Source organism: Oryctolagus cuniculus, chromosome 13 (genome assembly GCF_964237555.1).
Source record: "Oryctolagus cuniculus chromosome 13, mOryCun1.1, whole genome shotgun sequence".
In the NCBI taxonomy this organism is placed as follows: Eukaryota; Metazoa; Chordata; class Mammalia; order Lagomorpha; family Leporidae; genus Oryctolagus; species Oryctolagus cuniculus.
This window is the reverse complement of record NC_091444.1, coordinates 36,983,737-37,005,008: the sequence shown is the minus strand read 5'-3', so window position 1 is coordinate 37,005,008 and position 21,272 is coordinate 36,983,737. Positions and strand designations below refer to the sequence as shown.

The following is a 21,272-nucleotide window of genomic DNA, read 5'->3' as shown; positions in this document are numbered from 1 at the left end:
TCTCTAACTCTCTCTGTCTCTCCCTTCTCTCTCTGTAACTCTGCCTTCCAAATAAATAAATAAATCTTAAGAAAAAGAAAAAAATCATCACTCTGAGGAAACACATTCTCTAGAGGCTTTGTGTCTCCCCTGGTACTCTACCATCCATCCTCAGAGCAAAATGCCTCAGTCTGAAACATATGGGTACAGATAATAGGACATGGAACTAGGAACCAAAAAGCTCCAGGATATTGACTTGGAGTTGATTCAGCAAACATCCAGGAATGGCTGCCACGTGTCAAATGCTGTTAGAAGGCTCCTCCCCCTGCTTCCAGCCTTGGTGAGCCTGAATGCAAGCACCTGGGGCCCAGAGGCAGTTAACTGGGATAAGTGACCGCTTCCAAGAGGCTACAGAGAAGTTGCCATTCACAAAAGTTAAAAGGTACGGCACTGGTTTAAAAGTCACACCAGGGGCTGGCGCTGTGGCATACCGGGTAAAGCCACCACCTGCAATGCCCACGTAGGAGACGTGGAAGAAGCTCCTGGCTCCTGGCTTCAGCCTGCTCCAGCTCCAGCCGTTGCGGCCATCTGGGGAGTGAACCAGCAGATGGAAGATCTGTCTCTCTCTAACTCTGCCTTTCAAAATAAATAAAATAAATCTTAAAAAAAAAAAAAAAAAAAAAAAAAAAGTCATGCCAGTCAATCCCTCCTTAGAGGACAGCTATCTCACAATTAAGAAACTGAGTTCAGCCGGCGCCGCAGCTCACTAGGCTAGTCCTCCACCTGCGGCACCAGCATCCCAGGTTCTAGTCCCGGTTGGGGCACCAGATTCTGTTCCAGTTGCCCCTCTTCCAGTCCAGCTCTCTGCTGTGGCCCAGGAAGGCAGCGGAGGATGGCCCAAGTGCTTGGGCTCTGCACCCGCATGGGAGTCCAGGAGGAGGCACCTGGCTCCTGGCACCGGATCGGTGCAGCACAGGGGCAGGGGGACTGAGTTCAACAAAGCCCTTTCATAATGGTTCATGAAATCTGGGCCCTGTTACCAGGCCTACTTGGTGCATCCTTGTTTGTATCTTCCCATTTAGGTTCTTACAGGTTTCTGTTGAAAATGCTAACCAGTCTCAGCCATCCTAAAGGAAAGCAGAGTGAGAAATCCTTTTCCATGCTCCAACCCAAAGCAGAGAAGGCAGGAGGGCCAGGGGGCCCCTTGCGTGGGCCCTCTGCTTTGGGCACAGGGAAGCTGGGAACAGAGCTTTACAAATAAGACAGGAGCACTGCAGGGAAACAGCACACTCACACACATACACACATACACACACACACGCACGCACGCACATGTGCATGCGCACACACACGCACCGGCCTCAGCCTGCTTCCCCGCCCAACATGACCAGTCCGTGGGCGGGAACTCTACCTTCCGCAGGTCCATGCCAGCCTTCCTCGAAAGGTAGTGCTGTTATCAGCGGGGCTGTCTTCTCGGCCACGGAGTGCTTGTACCTGACATAATAGATCAGGTCTTGAATGTCATCCAGCACGGCTGCCTCTTCGAAAATGTTGTTTTCCTTCACTCCCAGGTCTCTATTTTCGGTCACCCGAGCATCGAGCATTTTCTCGGCTTCACTCAGAATCTGTGACTCGGAGGCGCGGAAGACCTTGTCCAGGACTTTCTCCACGTTATAGGGCAGGCTCTCCTGCTGGGCTGACTTCAGCTTCGATGACATTTCCTGGAGCATGGCTTCCAGCTCCCGGACATCAAAGTACTTCTGGAGGCGCTGCAAAGACTGCTGTTCTTTAAAGAAGCTGCTTATTATAGGCAGGTCCTCGGCGCGGCCACCGGGCCCTGGCTCTGCAGGAGTCCGTGGACCCCAGCGCAGCGGGTCGTCTTCGGGCTGCTCAGGGAGAGAGCCCTGGCCTTCCAAGTCCAGGAATTTCCCTACGTCCTCGGGGTCCTCTTTTGAGAGGTCTTCTCCCCCACGATTCTCCATGAGCCCCGAGGGCTTCCAGTGCTCCTGGGGATGGTCTCTTTTCAGAAAATCAGCATCTTGATTCTGAAACACGTGGCCTACCTCGGGAGCCTGGGTCTCCCGGCCAGGAAGGTCATTGACTTCAGGGGGGCTCTGGGCTTGCTCATCTAGCAGGGGGCTTTCTTCTTTCACCAGCCCTATTCTGCCTGGTTCCATGCCCGTCCTGTCTACTCCTGTGGCTGCAGGTTCACCTTTTCTTTCAGTCTCCAAAACTGTATGAGTTTCTTGCTTGTTTGCTTTAGTTTGGGGATCAGGCTGAGCAGTCCCTAAAACTGCTCCTCCAAGCACCTGCAGATTGACATCTAACCTCCCGTCTGGAACCCCAGAGCCTTTTTCTTTAGACTGCTCTGCACTCAGAGCGTTTTCATCTTCCAGGAGTTCTTCGAACCAGTAGTCATCTTCCTCGGTGTCCGGCTTTGCAGTCTGGAAAGCTGGTGCTTGTGCACTACCAGTGGGGTCTGTTTTTCCCAGCCCCTGGGGGCCCTGCATTGCCTTGTGATGAGCCACCTCTGTTTCTACAGGGTCCTCTTTGCCCTCATCCCCAGAGAGCCTCGTCTTCTCGTTCGCCTGCTTGATAATTGTGGCAGCCACGTCTCTGTCTTGTTGCCAGGAAAAATTTCTTCCCAGAGGGGGAACCTCTTCTCCCAGTTCCCCTGGCAAAGCCACTCCATCTGGAGAGGAGAAGCTGGGTTGATCCTGAGTCTTCACCACTGCTTCCTCTTTAGATTCCTCCTGCTGATGCTCCACTGATGGTGAGTGTAGCCTGGATTTATTTACCAAAACCTCTCCTTCCTCCACACTCTCCATGGACGTATTACGCTGAGGATCACCCAAGAGTGGTGCCACGGCTACGGATTCCTGTTTGTTTGTTTCTTCGTCCATTTGGCTCCCCAGAGCTGTGGGTGCAGATTCCTTGTCTGAGCCACCTGCCAAACTCTCCCCAGGTCTTTCTTGGTGAGGTGTGTCTTTTGAAATGAGAATGGCTTCTTCTTTTAGGTCACTCTCTTCGTTACCGAAAGCTGATTTTAGTGTGTCTTTACCCTTCTCAGCGGCTGGCAAAGCGCTGTGCTTGCTGCTCTGGGCAGGGCTACCCACAGCCACCCCTTCCTGCTTCTCCTGCTTCTCCCGCTCTGATTCTGCCTCAGCTTGCTCCAGGGCTAATGTGGATTCCTGAACTTCCTTCCCTTTGTCTTTAATGTGAAGCTCAGTGTGCGTTTCTGGGTCCTTTTCATCATTTGTTTTAGGCACTTCTGTCCTCAAAGGGCCGTCTTCTGCATTTACAGGGTCAACAGACTCTGTTGCTGATTGTGGTTTCTCCTGTTTGCTCTTTGGGCCTAGGGTGCCAACATCATCCTCCTTTTCTTCCTCTGAATTAGAACCCTCTAAATCCGCTGGACCTGGCTTTTCCTCACCTCCTGTGACGATAGAGAAGAGGGTATCCCCCCAGTCCGTGAGTATACTCTTATCATCAGCTCTGATGCCAGGGGGCAGAGTGGCCTCAACCTTGTGCTCTGTGTTTGAATACTGTTCTTCACCTGTTGAATACTTCTCAACTCCGGGCTTCCCTGGATCTTTCTCATCTTCTCCACTTGTGAAGGTTAGCAGTGGGAGTGCATCAAAATTGTCGCTATCGTCCTCCTCTTCCTTCTCGACTGTGTAGTAGTCGTCATCCAGCTCCTCATCGAAACCATCTTCTAATGAGGTAACAAGCCGGGTCGTCTCGTCGTCAGAAACCAGGGCATCAGCAGTGGAGCCAAATTTGGTTTTCAAGTCCAGAGTCATTTCTTTCTTCAAGAGTTTGTATGCATCCATTGTCTCCTGTCCGCTGGAGCCCTGAGAACTATTGCTGGTTTTGTTGTTCTCACTTTGATCTTGCAGCATTTCCTCAAAGGGTTCAAGTGAAGACGGCTCCCCCTGAGCAGCACGCGCCTGACCGGCTGCAGGGACGGCTGCAGGGACGGCTGCAGGGACGGGGTTCTTCTGAGGCAGAAACGGGTCCTCGAGATCCTTAGAGCTTTCTGAGAACACACTTTCATTTGCGTCTGCATTGGCTTCTATGGGTTCCCTTTCCTTAGATACTTCAGGAACTTTTTCCACGTGCTGGGACGTTTTATCCATGGTGTTCTCAGAATCTCCAGCTGCAGAATCATAGAAGTCTAAAAATCCTAGAAGTTCTTCTATATTATAATTATCAAAATCATCTCTTCCCCCATCAAAACAAACAAAATCTGTGTCCTGTAAAAGAAAGACAAGGAGGTGTCAATAACCAAGTGTCACAAAAGCAAACTCTGACTTATGCTAGTGACAGAGATGGTCCCAAATTCACGACTGGTCCGACTTTGGACAATGGGCTATGGGCTCCAGGAGCGTGGGAAGCTGGAACCCCACTCCCCCCAGTAACACTCTTAGCTTCCCTTCATCCTCCTCTTCAGGAGACGAATGACTCAGGTGACTGGTGGGTTTGCTCTCTGTTTTCTGTTTGAGATCTGCTGGAGGGAACACAAACATTCCGTTCCTCCACGCTGTTAGTGTTATGGAGACAGTCCCCCTTAGAGAGGCCCCTGCTGGGTAGCTCTGGCTATACTTGGCTATGTCTGACTTTTCTAGACTGTAGTATTAGAAGAAGGCCCGTTATTGCTGCACTCTTGAGTCACAGTCTCCAAAATCTCTATCGACAAGTCATGAGTGACATTTTGGCCTCCATCTGCCCAGCTCCTGGGTCTCCTGATTTGTTGTGAGCAGACCGAAGAAAAGTGAGGTGCCCTTTATTGGGCTCTCCAAACCCCAGAATCTATGCCTGATGTTCTGGAACTCTAGTGCACAACTGTCTGTCCAGGAGAAGCTGAGGAGCCTCTGGTTTCTCTACTGTTGTGTCCTGCACACCATGCTTCTACACTTCTCAGTGCGCCCAGCAGACACACACGGAATCACCACATTATCAGGCTCGGTCTAAGTCTGCATGGATTTCTAGCTTGTATTTTCCTTGGATTGCAAAAAATAAACCAATCTAAGAACTACCTTAGCGAGAAACAGGTACACAAGAAGTAAAAATGTAAAGGGGACAAAGAATGACCTCAAAGCGGGGTTCCCCACTTCACTATTACCAGAAAAGCAACTCAAAAAGGTATGTATCGGCAGGATATACACTCGAAATCAGGGATCCAGGCCATCACTCAGATCTTCTCCCGGGACTCTCTATAAATCTAGATTCTCTCACCCCCCTCCCTACCATCGCCACTAGTAAGCAAATTGGCATGCAAGGAGCCATAAACTGGGCAAAAATTAAAAAAAAAAAAAAAGTAATTTCTTCTCCTAACTAAACCTTGCATTCTGCAGAGATCCGTCCACTGCAGGAGGGATGCACGGTTTCTCTTTCCACCACATGCATTTTGGGGCCATTTTCTTAAACTGAAGAGAAGCATGCAGTGGGAAGTACAATGAGAAGGCAGAATCCCAAACAGGTGAGGTCTCACACTCACATCCCAGGCAACCTCTCCATCAACAGCAAAGCTCAACAGGCAATGGGGCTAATTTTGTGGCTCCTGAGGGTGTCAAGGAATTCAGAGAACAGCAATAGCAAAGAACCACCCTAACCCAGCCACTGGCATGCTCTGCCAGGTTTTTAAATGCTCTGCTCACAGGTTTTTTTTTTTTTTTTTTTTTTTTTTTTTTTGACAGGCAGAGTGGATAGTGAGAGAGAGAGACAGAGAGAAAGGTCTTCCTTTTTGCCGTTGGTTCACCCTCCAATGGCCACCACGGCTGGCGCGCTGTGGCTGGCGCTGATCTGAAGGCAGGAGCCAGGTGCTTCTCCTGGTCTCCCATGGGGTGCAGGGCCCAAGCACTTGGGTCATCCTCTACTGCCTTCCTGGGCCACAGCAGAGAGCTGGCCTGGAAGAGGGGCAACCGGGACAGAATCCGGCGCCCCGACCGGGACTAGAACCCAGTGTGCCTGCGCCGCTAGGCGGAGGATTAGTCTAGTGAGCCGCGGTGCTGGCCATGCTCACAGGTTTTTAAATGAAAGTGGACATCAATGATTCCAGAAAATAGTCAGCTGCAATGAGGATTCCAGAACACAGTCTCCTTAGTCACAAAACCATTTTAAGTTAGCACAGCACAGATGAAAGCAGACACGCTTTACAGAATGTGCAATCAGTGTCTCATAGATTCGAGACTGGACCTCACTTGATTCCTTCTTCCAAATCACAACATAGCCACAATCCCTTAAATCACTAGAGTCAATGATAAGAAAATCCTCAGGGCTGGTGCTGCGGTGTAGTGGGTAAGCCATTGCCTGCAGCACAACATCCCCCATGGGTGCTGTTCAGGTCCCAGCTGCTCCACCTCTGACCCAGGCTCCCTGATTTTGATGTGACTGGGAAAAGCAGTGGAGGACAGCCCAAGTACTTGGGTCCCTGCAGCCATGTGTGAGACCCAGATGCAACTCCAGGCTCCTGGTTTCAGCCTCGCCCTGGCCTGGCCACTACAGCCACTGGGGACTGAACCAGTAGATAGAAGTTATCAGAAGTTATCTCTCTCTCTCTCTCTGCCTTTCCCTCTCTCTGTAACTCTGCTTTTCAAATAAATAAATCAATCAAAAAAAAAAAAAAAAAGGAAGGAAGGAAGGAAGGAAGGAAGGAAGGGAGGGAGGGAGGGATCCATCCATCCATCCTCATAAGTTTGTACCCAGGATACAATCTAGAGTTTGATTAACCTGATTTCTATAGTTTTCATATGTCTAGTAGCTATTCAGTGAATAGTTTTCAAACTGAGCATTCTCTTTTTGCTTGTAAAGTGAAATAATTTCTTTCTTTAATAACTATGTACAGGGGTTGGCACTTTGGCCCCTGTTAAGCCACTGCCTATGATGCTGGCATCCGATATGGGCATTAGTTTGAGTCCCGGATGCTACACTTCTAATGCAGCTGCTTGCTAATGCACTTGGGAAAGCAGTGGAAGATGGTTCAATTCCTTGGGCCCTGCCACCTATGTGGGAGATCCAGAAGAAGCTCCTACTAGCTCAGGCCTGGCCACTGCAGCCATTTGGGGAGCGAATCAGTAAATGGAATATCCATCTCTCTCTCTGCCTTTCAAATAAATATATATATATATATTAAAAAAAACAGATATTGATTTCCTATTTTTCACATACATATAGACAGAAAATCCTATATATGAGTATACAGCTTTGTATAGGATATCTGCTTTGATATATCAGCAAGTGTCAAATTACAACATAATCTCCTTAAAATTCTTTTTCTCCCAATTTTCACTTATTTATTCAATAAGCAGAGAGAAAGAAAAACAGAAAGAGTTCCCATCCACTGGGTCACTCCCCAAGTGTTCACAATGTCCCCCAGCGAGGGCCAAAGCCAGAAGCAGGATTTCAATCCAGATCACCCATGTGGATGTCAGGAACCAATCTTCTAAGACCTCACCTGCCGCCTCCTGGAGTGCGCATTAGCAGGAAGCTGGAGCAGGGTATAAAACCCAGTTCCAATATGGAACTCAGGAATCTTAACTGTGTCTTACCTGCTAGACCAAACACCCAACCTCTCCCTTAAATTCTTTTCCAGCTTTTCTTTCCTTTCTTAGAGATAGTCTGATTCCAAATTAAAATCTGATATACAAATATTAAGATTGCTTTATCTCTCTGATTAGAATACCTTCAAATTTTCAAAAAAACTTAACTAAATGCAACTGATAAATTCATAAGCCAATTTGCAACTGAGACCAAAAAAAGAAATCCAAACTCACATCTGCTGGAATTCGGAGCTCTTCTTTGGTGTACTCATGGACTACCTTGATCAAATCCTTTGGAAAATATCCAAAAATACGCCCAACCTATAAGAAAGAATTGTTAAAAGGGACAAACATTAATCACATTCTGTATAAGAAATATAAAAAGAGTTGATACTTTTTAGAAGTGACAGGAAGTCTACAGATAGATATAGGGAGGTAGATATAACCAAGGTAGATAGATAATTGCTATTATAATTAAACTGATTATTATTCCAATAGAATGAGTTTCTAAACCATTGAAGTCTTTTTTTTATATCTAGCTTAATTCCTAACATAGGTATATGAAGTTAGATTTTAGAAGCAGATAAAATACCTGCATACAAGATCATAAATATATATAAAATTAAAACTATGCAAAATCAAAGCTGGTTTGAAGCTTTTCAAAGAATTTACCTGCACATTTCATAGTACTGTTCATAAACCAATACTTAACAAGCCTTTCTTAAACCAATACACAGCCACGGAAATTAGTAAGTAAAAATAATATAAAGTTTCTGAAATGTTTGACCACTACAACAAAGATATGTATTTATTGATATCATGTGTTACACTTTTTCAAAAACTACATTTACAGGTACTTAGTGGGGGAAAAAAAGTAATACATACGAATGGCCACACCAAACTTCAGTTTCCCACAAACTACATCCTCTACAGAAAGTGATTCACGCCTTCTCAGCACCAGTGTTTACCACGTGCATACCTTCAGCTAAAATACAGCACGGGTGTCCTCTTGAGAAACACACACTTTTACCAGCTACTGTGTGGGAGACAGCAGTCAATGTCTGACCCAATCATTAAAGGGGATTGAGACGGAAACCAAATACACAAAAAGAAAGAAAAAGGCCATCTTATCACTGACTGAAACGTTCTCACTCCCGAGTAGTCCTGTTCTACTTGGAACTCTCCAAAGACAGTGCTGGCAGAAGGACACTGCCATTAAGATTAGATAAGACGGGGCAATTAACCTGGCAGATAAAGTCTGTAACTCTACCAAGTTTAAAACAAAGACACAGACAAACCAAAACCAAAACCAAAAATCTACAGGATGAAAACGAAGGATCAGGTACAAGAATCATTTTAAAAGCTAGGGAGAGAGAGTTTTTTAATTTCCTAAGTGTAGGGGCCCAGCGCTGTGGTGTGACAGGGTAAGCTGCTACCTGTGATGCCAGCATCCCATATGGGCACCGGTTGGAGTTCCGACTGCTCCATTTTTGATCCAGCTCCCTGCTAATGCACCTGGGAAAGCAGCGAGGGATGGTCCAAGTGCTTGGGTCCCTGTGAGACCTGGAAAAAGCTCCCATTCCTGGCTTTGGCTTGGCCCAGCCCTGGCTGCTGTGGACATTTGGGAAGTGAACCGGCAGATGGAAGCCCGCGGTGTATGTGTGTGTCCCTCCTCTCTGTTTAACTCTGCCTTTGAAATAAATATATCTTTAAAAACATTTCCTAAGTGTAAGATTCATGAGACATGAAGGGAGATACACAAGAAACAAGACAGGAAATATGAGAAAAAGCACTTTTTACTTCTGAAGAAAAAAAATTTTAAGACTTCATTTATGTATTTGAAAGGCACAGTGACAGAGAGAGAAAGAGAGAGAGAAAAAACGCATGCTTCCATCTACTGGTTCACTCCCCAAGTGGCACAATGGCCAGGGTTGGACCAGGCCAAGGGAGTCAGGCTCTCTATTGTGGTCTCCCTCATGGGTGACATGGGCCATCATCTATTGCCTTCCCAGGCACATTAGCAGGATGCTACATCAGAAGCAGAGCAGAGTAACCTGTGGTGCCACAATGCTGACCCCCTGAGGACAAATGTAATTGGGGAACACTTGGAAAAGGGAAAGAAATCAGAGATACCTGGATAAAGGAAATACATTTATCTATGCTTAATCTCTGTCAGTTGAGACACAGATCATATAAAACTCTGTATTTGGAGCTGGTATCACGGTACAGTGGATTAAGCGGCCACCTCTGATGCCAGTATCCCATACAGGCATACATTGGAGTCCCGGCTGCTCCACTTCATATCAGCTCCCTGCCAATGAGCCTGGGGAAACAGTGGAGAATGACCCAAGTCCTTGGGCCCCTGACACCCACATGGGAGACCCAGACAGCATTCTAGGCTCCTGGCATTGGTCTGGCCCAATCAGGGTCTTTTGGAGAGTGAATCAGTGGATGAAAGAACTTGCTATCAGTCTCTGTTACTCTGCCTTTCAAATATATTTTTTTTAATCTTCTGTATTTATACACTGGGTAGGAGCTCATTTCCTATAATCTGACAAAAAAAATTCAGAATCATAGGCTCTCATGACTGCAAGTGATCTTTAGGCCTAATTTGGCTTCCACACATCATTCCTTCAAAGATACTGGAAAAAAAAAATAGTAGAGTACTGTCTCAAGAGAACCAATTCTATGTGTCACTGCCCCATAAGGCAGTCTGCAGAAGGCAGGCAGATAAGACCTGGGCCCTTCCATCACAGAGGTGTGACTGCGCAGAGAGCTAAGACCATACACACACTAAGCGCTGTGCAGAGCACTGCAGACCAGACAGCAGCCAGCAGATCTGAGAACAAGGATCTCTTCCACCTGGGTGCTGGAGGCAGCACTCCACAAGAAGGGAGGATAAGGGCTGTGACCCAGAAGGAGGCACAGCCTGTGACCCAGGATTTCGAGAGGTGAGTATGGGCAAGAACAAAAAGGCGGCAGGAAGAAAATGCAAGTCAAGTTCATGGATCCCAACACTTGGCAAGGAGGCAAAGGGGAGAGAGAACAGCACGGTTCTAAGATGAATGCAGCCGAGGCACCTGGGAAAACACTGCCAGGCCTAAAGATGACCAAGAAGTTCCACTTGGTAGACTCGAAGAACAACAGATTCTTCTTTGCGTGGAGTAATTCGATCGGGATTCTGTGTAAATATCAGGGCACGATCTTCTCACAGATCTAGACACCACCACCAGGGTTAATCTATTTTTCCTATGGGGAATCTCGACAACCTTCTTTTCTGTTACACCTTCGATGTTTTACTGAGGATGAACACTTTCACAACTGGGACTGGGAATGTATCCAAACTGGGACAATCCTAAAATCATCAAGGACCCTCACTACTCAGTTAAGTAAGTAGAGTCCACATGTCCTTCTTTTCTTTTTTTTTTTTTAAGGATTTATTTATTTATTTGAAAAGTAGAGTTACAGAGAGGCAGGGGCAGAGAGAAAGAGAGAGGTCTTCCAACAATTGGGTCACTCCCCAGATGGCTGCAATGGCTGGAGCTGGGCCGATCTGAAGCCAGGAACCAGGAGTTTCCTCCAGGTCTCCACATGAGTGTAGAGGCCCAAGGACTTGGGCCATCTTCTACTGCTTTCCCAGGCCATAGCAGAGAGCTAGATCGGAAGTGGAGCAGCTGGGACTTGAACTGACGTCCATATGGGATGCCGGTACTGCAGGTGGCAGCTTTACCCCCAGTGCCAGCCTCCACATGTCCTTTCTACAAAGCAAAGGACAATAACTCAACTGTCTCTCAATCAGTTCACTTCCAGTGAACCTCTGCATTGAAAACATGGAAGCCTTAAGCAGTCACTTGTCGCTCCCCATCTTCGTGGAGGAACGACACAGGACCCTGTGCTGTTCTTTTGTCTGCTCGGCCCTCCCTGGGTTTGCTGCTGGTTCTTCCCGGGTTGGCTACCGTCCCTTCCACCTCCGTGGAAGGGCGGTTCCCCCTAGCCACTTTCCCCACTTCCGCGGGGGAGCGGCATACCGCCGGCCGGCTCTCTCGGGGGCTGCACAGGTGTTCCTTCAGATAGATGTTCCCTCTAGATGTTCCTGGTGCATGTTGTCTCTCTCCTCCTTTATAGTCCTCTTCCACCAATCCCAACTCTGCTACCCACACGCCGAATACGCTGCTCTCCTCCAATCAGGAGCAGGTCCTACAGTTTATTGGTTGAACTGGAGGCAGCTGTGTAGAAGCTGTTTCTCCCTTCTCAGCGCCATATTGTGGGAGAGCAGATGCATAGAATAAGTCTTAATTCCAGTAACTTAGTCTAGTCCGGGTTGCTCCCAGTTGCTCCCCACAGTCACTGACTGCCACATCTGGTATCGGGACACTCAGAAAACTGGCTGGGAAGAGGGTCCCCACCTCCAGGTACAACTATATTGAAAGCAGGAAAAGGATGACCTCGAAGTTGCAAACAAAAATAAAAAAACAACCAGGAAATCACACAGTGAACACAATCTTTTGCTTTAACAGACTAATAATGACACAGATGACTGGGTAACTTTTCCCAGGGCTGCCACTTTTTCCACAGATATAAATACTATGGAAAAGAAGAAAAACAGAGTCAACTTGAAAGGTGCATGCCTAGGCACCAGCACTGTGGCACAGCTGAGCCACCACTTGTGATCCAGCATCCCTTACCAGAGCACTAGCCCAAGTCCCAGCTGCTCCGCTTCCAATCCAGCTCCCTGCTAAATGTGCCTAGGAAGGCAAGGGAAGATGGCGCAAGCACTCGGGTCCCTGCTACCCATGTGGGAGACATGGATGGAGCTCCTGGCTCCTGGCTTCAGCCTGGACCAGCACTAGCAGTTGAAGCCATTTGGGGAGTGAACCAGGGGATGGACAATCTCTCCCTGTCTCACCGTCTCTCTCTCTCTCAGTCACTCTGCCTTTCAAATACATCTTTAAAGAAAAAAGAGAAACGTGCATGCCTGAAACACTACTTCACTTGTAGTTTACAGGATTAAATCTAATGTGTGTGAGTTCTCCCTCTGGGAAGCAGTGAAAGTAAGAATGCTCAGGGTTTTTTTTTTTTTAAAGATTTATTTTATAGGGCCGGCGCCGCAGCTCACTAGGCTAATCCTCTGCCTTGCGGCGCCAGCACACCGGGTTCTAGTCCCGGTCAGGGCACCGGATTCTGTCCCGGTTGCCCCTCTTCCAGGCCAGCTCTCTGCTGTGGCCCGGGAGTGCAGTGGAGGATGGTCCAAGTGCTTGGGCCCTGCACCCCATGAGAGACCAGGATAAGCACCTGGCTCCTGCCATCGGATCAGCGTGGTGCGCTGGCCGCAGTGCGCCGGCCGCGGCGGCCATTGGAGGGTGAACCAACGGCAAAGGAAGACCTTTCTCTCTGTCTCTCTCTCACTGTCCACTCTGCCTGTCAAAAAAAAAAAAAAAAAAAAAAAGATTTATTTTATTTATTTGAAAGACAGTTACAGAGAGAGGTAGAGCAAGAGAGAGCGAGAGCAAGAGAGAGAAAGGTCTTCTACTCCATTGGTTTACTCCCCAAATGACCACAACAGCCAGAGCTGAGCTGATCTGAAGCCAGGAGCTTCTTCTGGGTCTCCCAGGTGGGTGCAGGGGCCCAAGGACTTGGGCCATCTTCTACTGCTTTCCCAACCATAGTAGAGAGCTGGATCAGAAGAGGAGCAGCCAGGACTTGAACCAGCGTCCATATGATGCTGGCACTGCAGGCTGGGGCTTTAACCCACTGCGCTGGCCCCAAATGTTCAGGTTTTCATCAGGCCAACCTTTCATATGTACTGAGCATCCTGGAACTTAATGCCAATGGGCAATAGTGAAAATCAGTTCAATTGTGTTTCAGAAAACTTCCGTGCCACATTGTTCTCCGAGGCCTGGCTAGAGACTCGGGCTCATCTTTTTTCACGGTCTGGTGGGGGACAAGTTAACTCCATCCAAGACACCAAGGAAACAGTCAGTGAAATCTACACTTCTAAGCAGCACAACAAAAAGCAAGAAAATAAAGTATATCGAATGTTTACTTACAGTTCCAGCCCAAACTTCGGGTGATCCCCCCGCCAGCTTATAGTACACATATACAGGGTCACCTTTTTTAAAATTCACAAAACGGCAGTCTGGGCCTGTGAAATCGTCGAGGGCCTCACCCCGGTACATTAACACTGTATATAAAGACAGGAAAAAATAACCAGGTATCAGATCCAACTTTCACAACCCACACTGATGTATCAGGAAACATAAGGATCCCACTGTAAACAATCGTGTTGTCCCAGTACTCTCTTGGAATCCTTTTCCATCCACTGCTTATGGTATCTAAAATCCTTAGCACTTTATTGCTCTAAGTCATGACATCGTTTGTAATGAGACAGGGGAGAGGGAACTTTCCTTGTTTTTCTCTCTAGAGAACACTGAGAAACAAGAAGCACTGTGGCCACGCCACACATTCCTGGTCTCCAGTCAAACCCCTGGTTCCCTCTCTAATCCAGTCTCCAATCTTTGCTGTTTCATACTCATATAAAGCTCTGCTTTGCAAATGGGTAAATTCAAGTGCAGACTGCTAACTGGCTTAGGCCTGGCTACATGGAGAGGTAATAGGGAACCAGGAAGAGAAGCACACCCAGGAATACCCAAGGGGTCCATTAACTTGAACTAATCGCTAAAAGGCACTACTTTTAAGTGGCTGCAATTGCTACCAGGCAACAAGAAACACCATCAACTTCATTTGTAGCCAAGTTGTTCTCTCTGTACAATATGGGAATAAAGAAATGGGAAAGGGTATCAAACCCTATTATGAACGGATCCAGCCGTATCACAAGGCAGTATGTTCTGAAACTAAGTAACGTTGACTGTATCCAACATTAAGGACATTTCCAAAGGAAAAATACTCTTATTTATATTTTCCTATAAACAAAATCAAAAGTGGACATCCCATTTGGCAGGGACCAAGCAAAACTATGAGAATAGGTCAGTAGTTACCTTCATGCTTAAAATGCAGGACTTAAATCACACTCGATCTAGAAACTGGTAGAAGCAGTATTTTTCTTTTTGTTGACCAAATACACAGTTTCTGATATGAGATGAAATGGACAATAAATGCATTTAAATAGCAGAAACAAGGATGAAATGGAAAAAAAAAAACAACACTTTTTCTAAAAGTCAATTAGCAATAAAATACATAAAAGTCTATGTTTTAAAAATAGGTATTCCAGGGGCAAACAGACAGATTCAGAAGGGACTGTTTTCAGACACATTAGCATCTTTGTTTGGATATAACTGGGTGCCAGGCCAGGTTGAAGGTGACAGGAACTGTAAGACTTGGGGACTCTATGGGAATTGGAAATTCAGTGTTTCTGTTGTTCCCCCTCAGATGGACGAGGATTTGTAGGAACACACCAGAGGACAACATAATGCACTTGGTGGGACACCTGTGTCCAGCACATGGGGACACCTGACATAGCACTTTGTGCAGCACCACACAGTCTCAGGCAATGCCCCTGCCGTGGCCTGTTGAGTTTGGTTACATCTGTTTGGACACCTGCAGCCTTTCTCAAATTACCCACAAAGGCTAGCTCCTCCAACAGACCTCTCAGCACCAAGGAAGCATGAGATGTGACTCCTGGGGTAATTTGTTTTGAGAAACCCAGCAGAACAGTGCTTGAAAGCAAAACCAGCAAACATTTCACCACATCCAACAGCAAACAGACATTTGGGTTTGCTCCAAGAAAGAAAACTGAAGGCAAAAAAGCATGGCAGTGCTCCTTTACATGAGCTGGAGGGCTGCTTCTAGGAATGCCTTAACATAGATTACAGATCACCTCCTTTCTTCTCTTCAAATACTGTAGTGACACAAACCCTTCAAATTATGCAATCTTAGAGCACGAATCTGAATGTATAAATAGTTAAACTGTAGGCTTCTTGGCCCTTTTGGAATGAATAATTTCTGCAGGATTGCTCCTAATTTATGAACCACCATTTCTGCAGCGACTGTCTGTAAGTTATAAGGTTAAGAAGGATCCTGGACCCGGCAAACAGAGAAGGCTCCGACAACACAACTAAGGCGAACGCTGGTTGGGCTTATAAGGCCCTTGAAGCATTTCTTACGATTATTATTGTAACGACCTTCCATATCTGAGTCTGAAGACTGCTCTCCTCATCGCCCATCCCCAGTCTGGGACTGGGGAGCAATTCCACTTCCTGCGCCTCTCCCAGGTGGCCGGTGCAGATCCTCGGCCTCTTTCGAGAGCCAAGGATTTTGGCCTTCCTGCTGCCCAGCCTGGCAGTTTGCAAGGACGACCCCACGCACAGAAATGACAGGGCTGAGGCAGAGCCTGGGTGCAGACCTCGGAAAACCCTGTGTGCCTTGCACTCCGGGCTCGTCCCAAACCTAAAATCCAAGCCCTGCCCAAAAGGCAGTTAGAGCCCAAATCCCAGGAAAGCAGAAGGTCGCCCGTCCCGAGGAGCCCCACGTCTTCCTGCCACCGGGAACACGCGCACAGAGACCCTGGCGCATCTACCCGGTTTCTGCACCACTGAGGTCCCCGTGGCGGGGGCGGGAAGCGCTCGGCTGCAGCGTGGGGAGCCCCGGACTCGCGGCGCGCAAGCCCCTCAACCTAGAGCCACCGATCGGGGGAAGGGGGACACCGCGCGCTGTCACTGCGGGAACCAGGGGCCACCCCGACCCCACGCCGCGGCCAGCAGAGGGAAAACAAAACGCTGGCAACAAGTGGGAGGTGCAGCCCCTCGCGACCACGCCGGCTGGGCACAGAGTCGGGGGACGCAACGCAGGCTCCCAGGGCTCGCCCACTCCCGCGCTCTGCCTGCCCGCGGGGCTGCAGAGCCCCGACCCGCACAGCCCGGGCGGCGTCCCCGCCGCCGCCGCCGCCGCGGAGACCCCGGGCCGGCCGCCCGCCCCGCACTCACTGCTGCATTCGTCGTCCGCGCAGAGTTTGTGCTCCGAGAAGCGCCGGCCGGTGCTCGGGTCTGGCTGGCCCGACCCCCGCCAGGGCGGCCCGAGCACGAGCAGCCAGAAGAGCAGCCCCGGCGCCGCAGCCATGTTGTGGTCACCCCGGGGAGTCTGTGACGCGGAGGCGGCGGCGGCCGGGCGGGCGCGGCGGGCGGCGCCGTGGGCGGGGCGCGGGAGCCGGGTGGGAGGTGCGGCGCCGAGGGCGGCGCCGGGAGGGTCCGAGCGGTTCCCGACCGACACGTCAGCAGGGGCTCCGAGAGGGGACGCGGGGCTCGGAGCCGAGGGGACCGGCGGCGCCTCCTCCGCCGGAGGCCTTCTCCGGCCGCTGCCTTGGCAACTGGGACTCTGAGTCTGTGCCCTCACCCAATCGCCGGGCTCTGCCGGGTCCGCTCGCAGCCGACCCTCCGCGCGCCCGCCTCGGCGCCAGCGCCCCCTGCGCACTTGGGTACCCCGGGCCTGCGCAGTCCCGGCGGCTCCTTCTCGGGGCCTGTCGCGGCCTTGGGGTCTCTTACACCCCGAACCGGCCCGCTCCACCGCCCACAGCCCTTGCTTCTTGCTTTGGTGCCTCCCTTTTCAGAACTAGCGAATCCCCACCCACGGTTGGTCTTCAGTTCGAGGCTCCCTCCCCTTCAGACTCACAGGGGTTCCCTGGGACCCCCACCCCGTGAGCCGCTTTGACGGAGAAAGAGGGAGAGCGGGAAGTGGGTTGGGGGTGTGCATCAGAGCCAGGGCCTGTTGGGTCTGTAAGGGGGAAGAGCAGATAGAGGTGGGCGATGACCCTTCCCAGATGTTGAGATTCCCACGTGTTTGTCCATAAGGGAGAAAGTCATGCAATTCAACATAAGTGTGTTGAGCTCCTATTTTATGCTACCTTTCGTACTAGACCCAGGATGAAGCTCTAGGGTGGGCCGGTGCCAGACAAGCAAGATAGCTGGCCTTTGGCTAGAGACGCAGCGGGTTAGTGGAAGCCAGTTGGCCTAAAAGCAATTGAAGAGTAAGTATCAGAGAGGAGAAAGCCAGGTTCATTGCAGCTAACAATTACTGGGTGCTTGCTCTCTGCCCAGTTATTAGTCTAAGGGCTTTCTATGTGTCCATTCGCTTACTTTGCACACAATAGCACTTCCTAGCAGCAGATCCTCTGATGATACCCATTGTAGAGATGTGGCCATTGAGTCATTCCCACGCCTAGTGAGGGGGTGGAGCCAAAAAAAAAAAAAAAAAAACAGGTACCACTCTCCCTGTTAATTACAAGTCTATAAAGCCTCCATCAAGTGACAAGCAATTTTTGTATTTCCTTTCTGACTAGTGGAGCAAAATCTTCCCAAAATCATTACATAACTAATGTCTATATGTTCAAAATTAAAGGTGGGGGGTGGACACAAGCAGGTGAGTCCAAGGAAGAGTGGCTACAGTGCTGGCTGGAGCACTATGCCTTTGTGTCCAGGGGCTTTTCACTGTAGTGAGCCACAGACCCAGTGGTTGGTTTCCCAGACTAACTGGGTTCTGGAGAAATGAAAAGGAAGAATGTGCCCCATCCATGGAATCCATAGATTGAATAGGGGGAAAGATGCTAAAGAGGCACTCACTGTTTTTTTAAGTCTACGGGGCCCAAGAGCAGTCCCCTGAGTCCAGCAGGCTGTGGCTGCCTGGCAAGGTCGGGCACAAGCACTCTCCAAGCAGTCACAGTGCCTGTCATTCTCTATCTCTCTGCTACTGTGTAGTTATTTGCCTTAGGATCCGAAGTGTGTCCAGTAGGATATAAAGCCTAAGTCTTTCTGCTCTCAAACCTTGCCCCTTTCAGTCTTTCCTATCTCAGATAGAAATCGGAATGGAAATTTAATTCCCATCTCCCAAGTGCTCACGGCAAACACTTAGAAACCAACCTTGACCTCTTTTCTGTCACACCCCAAATCTCAGAGAACCTTGTTTTATTTAATTCAGGTTATTGAGGTATGGTTAGCCCATAATAGGCAAGACTGATATATCTGAAAGAAACAGGAGCTAGCAATGCCAGCATCCCATAATGGGCACGTGTTCTGTCTCTGCTAATCTGCCTGGGAAAGCAGTGGAAGATGGCCCAAGTCCTTGGGTTCCTGCACCCACATGGGAGACCCGGCTTCCGGCTCATGGCTTCAAATTGGCCCACCTCTAACTACTGCGGTCATTTGGGGAGTGAATCAGCAGGTGGAAGACTTCTCTCTCTGCCTCTGCCTTTCTGTAACTCTGCCTTTCAAATAAATAAATAAATAAATCTTAAAAAAAGAGAAAGTTTGGGGAAGCCAATGCAGCTAGACTTTGTAGGGCTGAGTACAGGAGAAAAGAGAGCTGCAGGGGAGGGGGAGAACCCTTCAGAGATCTACTGAGGGTAAAGGCATGTGATGTGAGGAACTGCCTGAAGCCAGGAAAAGAAGCACTGGTGCAGAACTTGGAGCGGGTGGGGGCGATTTTTGGAGTGAACTGATTGTGTTTGTGATACCACCAGCCAAGGTGGGCAAATATGGAAGGAACAGAGTATCCAGTAGACTGTTCAGTAAAGGGGAAAAATTAGTTCAGGATTAAATGTTACTCTGGTCCTGCCTAACAAAGCTTAAAAGCAAGTCTTGAAAAGATCAAAATGTTTCCAAGTAAATTAACTGCATTCCAGAGCAAAGCCCAAAAATATTTAAAAGAACATAAACTATCCAGCATCCAGCAAGGTAAATTTATGATGTCTGGAATCCAATAAAAGCTTAGGAGGTATGCAAAGAAGTAGGAAAATACATAATGAATTTATAAATCATAATGAACATAACAATAATGAATTTTAAAATACTTAACGAAAATTAAAAATCAATCAACAGAAATTGTACCAGAAGTGAAACTTGTGGTAGAATTCTTACACAAGGATGATAGACTCCTATGGTTATCATCCATATGTTCAAGAAGCTATAGAAAAGCGTAAGCATGTAAAATGGAAACAAAGAAGATATAAAAATGACCTAACTCATGCTTAAAAAGATGAAAATAACAATGACTGAGATGAGAAACACACTGAATGGGATTAGCAATAGAAGAAAATACCAGTGAACTTGAAAATGTAGCATTATGGGGGCCAGCATTATGGCTTCAAGTGGTTAAGCCACTACTTGTGACACCAGCATCCTACATTGACGTGCTGGTTCCAGTCCTGGCTGTTCTGCTTCCAATCCAGCTTCCTGGTAATGTGCCCTGAAAGGAAGCAGAAGATGATGGCCCAAGTGCTTGGGCCCCTGCCACCCATGTGGGAGATCAGGAAGGAGTTCCTGGCTCCTGGCTTCAGCCTGGCCCAGCCCTGGCTATTGCAGCTGTTCGGGAGTGAACCAGCTGATTTAAGATCTTTCTCTCTGTGTGTCTGTCTTTCCTTGTTTCACTGTTACTCTGCCTTTCAAATAAATAAAATACCGAATTTAAAATTCCCAGGCCACCAGAAGAGAGCTGGGAGCCGACGCTGTGGCATAGCATGTAGAGCCACTTCCTGCAGTACCAGATTCCCATGTGGGCACTGGTTAGAGTTCCAGCTGCTCCACTTCCCATCCAGCTCTCAGCTATGGCCTGAGAAAGCAGTAGAAGACAGCCCAAGTCTTTGAGCCCTTGCACCCATGTGGGAGACCCAGAAGAACCTCCAGACTCCTGGTTTCAGAGTGAGCCAGTGGATGGAAGACCTTTGTCTGTCTATCTGTCTCTCTCTCTCTCTCTCTCTCTGCCTCTGTAGCTCTTCCTTTCAAATAAATAAATAAATATTTAAAAAGGGGGGGGGGAGGGGAGAAGAGGAAGAGAAGAGAGAAGAAGTGGAAGAGAGGGAGAAAAAGGAAGGGGAGGGAGAGGGATCTGGATTGGAAGTGGAGCAGCTGGGACTCGAACTGGCACCCATGTGCGATGCTGACGCCGAAAGGGGAGGCTTACCCTAGAACATTTGAAAGTCACAGAGACAGAATAAGATTTCCCACCCACTGGTTCATTCCCTGAATGCCCGCAACAGCCAGAACTGGGTAGGCTCAAGCCAAGAGCTCAGAGCTCCACCTGGGTCTCCCGCGTGGATGGCAGGGATCCAAGTACTTGAGCAGTCATCTGCTGCCTCCCAGGACGCACGTTGGCTGGAAGCTGGGGAAGAAGCAGAGGAGCAGGGACTTACACTAGGCACTCCGATAGGGAATGTGGGTGTCCCAAGTGGTGAGCCACTTTGCTCATTTATAACAACCCTCTCTTGAGAACTAATCAGGCTTCTGTGAAAACTGACCAGAGTTCTGTGAGAACCACATCAATTCCTTTAAAAAAAAAAAAAATAGGTTAAGCCTCCATCTGCAGTGCTGGCATTCGTATGGGCACCAGTTCAAGTTCAGGCTGCTCCACTTCCAATTCAGCTCGCTGCTAATGTGCCTGGGGAAGCCGCAGAAGATGGTATAAGTCCTTGGGACCCTGCACCTATGTGGGACACCTGGATAAAGCTCCTGGCTCTTGGCTTTGGCCTGGCCCAGCACCGGCCTTTGCAGGCATTTTTGGGAGTGAAACAGAGAATGGAAGACCTCTCTGTCTTCTTCTTCTCTCTCTGTTTCTCTGCATTTCAAAATAAATCTTTTTAAAAATAAGTTTTTAAAGCTTTAAGTATTTATTTTGAGAGTCAGAGAGAGGAGGGCTCTTCTGTCTGTTGATTCACGCCCCAAATGGCTGCAATAGCCAGGATGAAACCAAGATCCCAGAACTCCATCCACATCTCCCACATGCGTGTAGGTGTTCAAGTACTTGGACCATCTT

General features: G+C 48.5%; 1 protein-coding gene across 4 annotated transcripts in view; it reads right to left on the bottom strand.

Annotated features, from left to right (window-relative positions):
• The window catches only part of MIA3 (MIA SH3 domain ER export factor 3), a 53,715-nt gene extending 37,059 nt beyond the window's left edge, over positions 1-16,656 (bottom strand). For 3 of the 4 annotated variants that reach the window (XM_008268390.4, XM_008268391.4, XM_008268392.4), the window contains exons 1-4: positions 16,460-16,656; positions 13,568-13,701; positions 7,755-7,841; positions 1,391-4,235 (exon numbers count right to left, since the gene is read on the bottom strand). In XM_008268390.4, coding sequence (XP_008266612.3) covers positions 1,391-4,235; positions 7,755-7,841; positions 13,568-13,701; positions 16,460-16,592 — 3,199 coding nt within the window. In that variant the 5' untranslated portion in view covers positions 16,593-16,656. Of the gene's footprint in view, positions 1-1,390; positions 4,236-7,754; positions 7,842-13,567; positions 13,702-14,515; positions 14,607-16,459 lie in introns of all 4 variants that reach the window. The other variant, XM_070055340.1, reaches the window with a different exon arrangement.
• Positions 16,657-21,272: the final 4,616 nt, after the last annotated feature.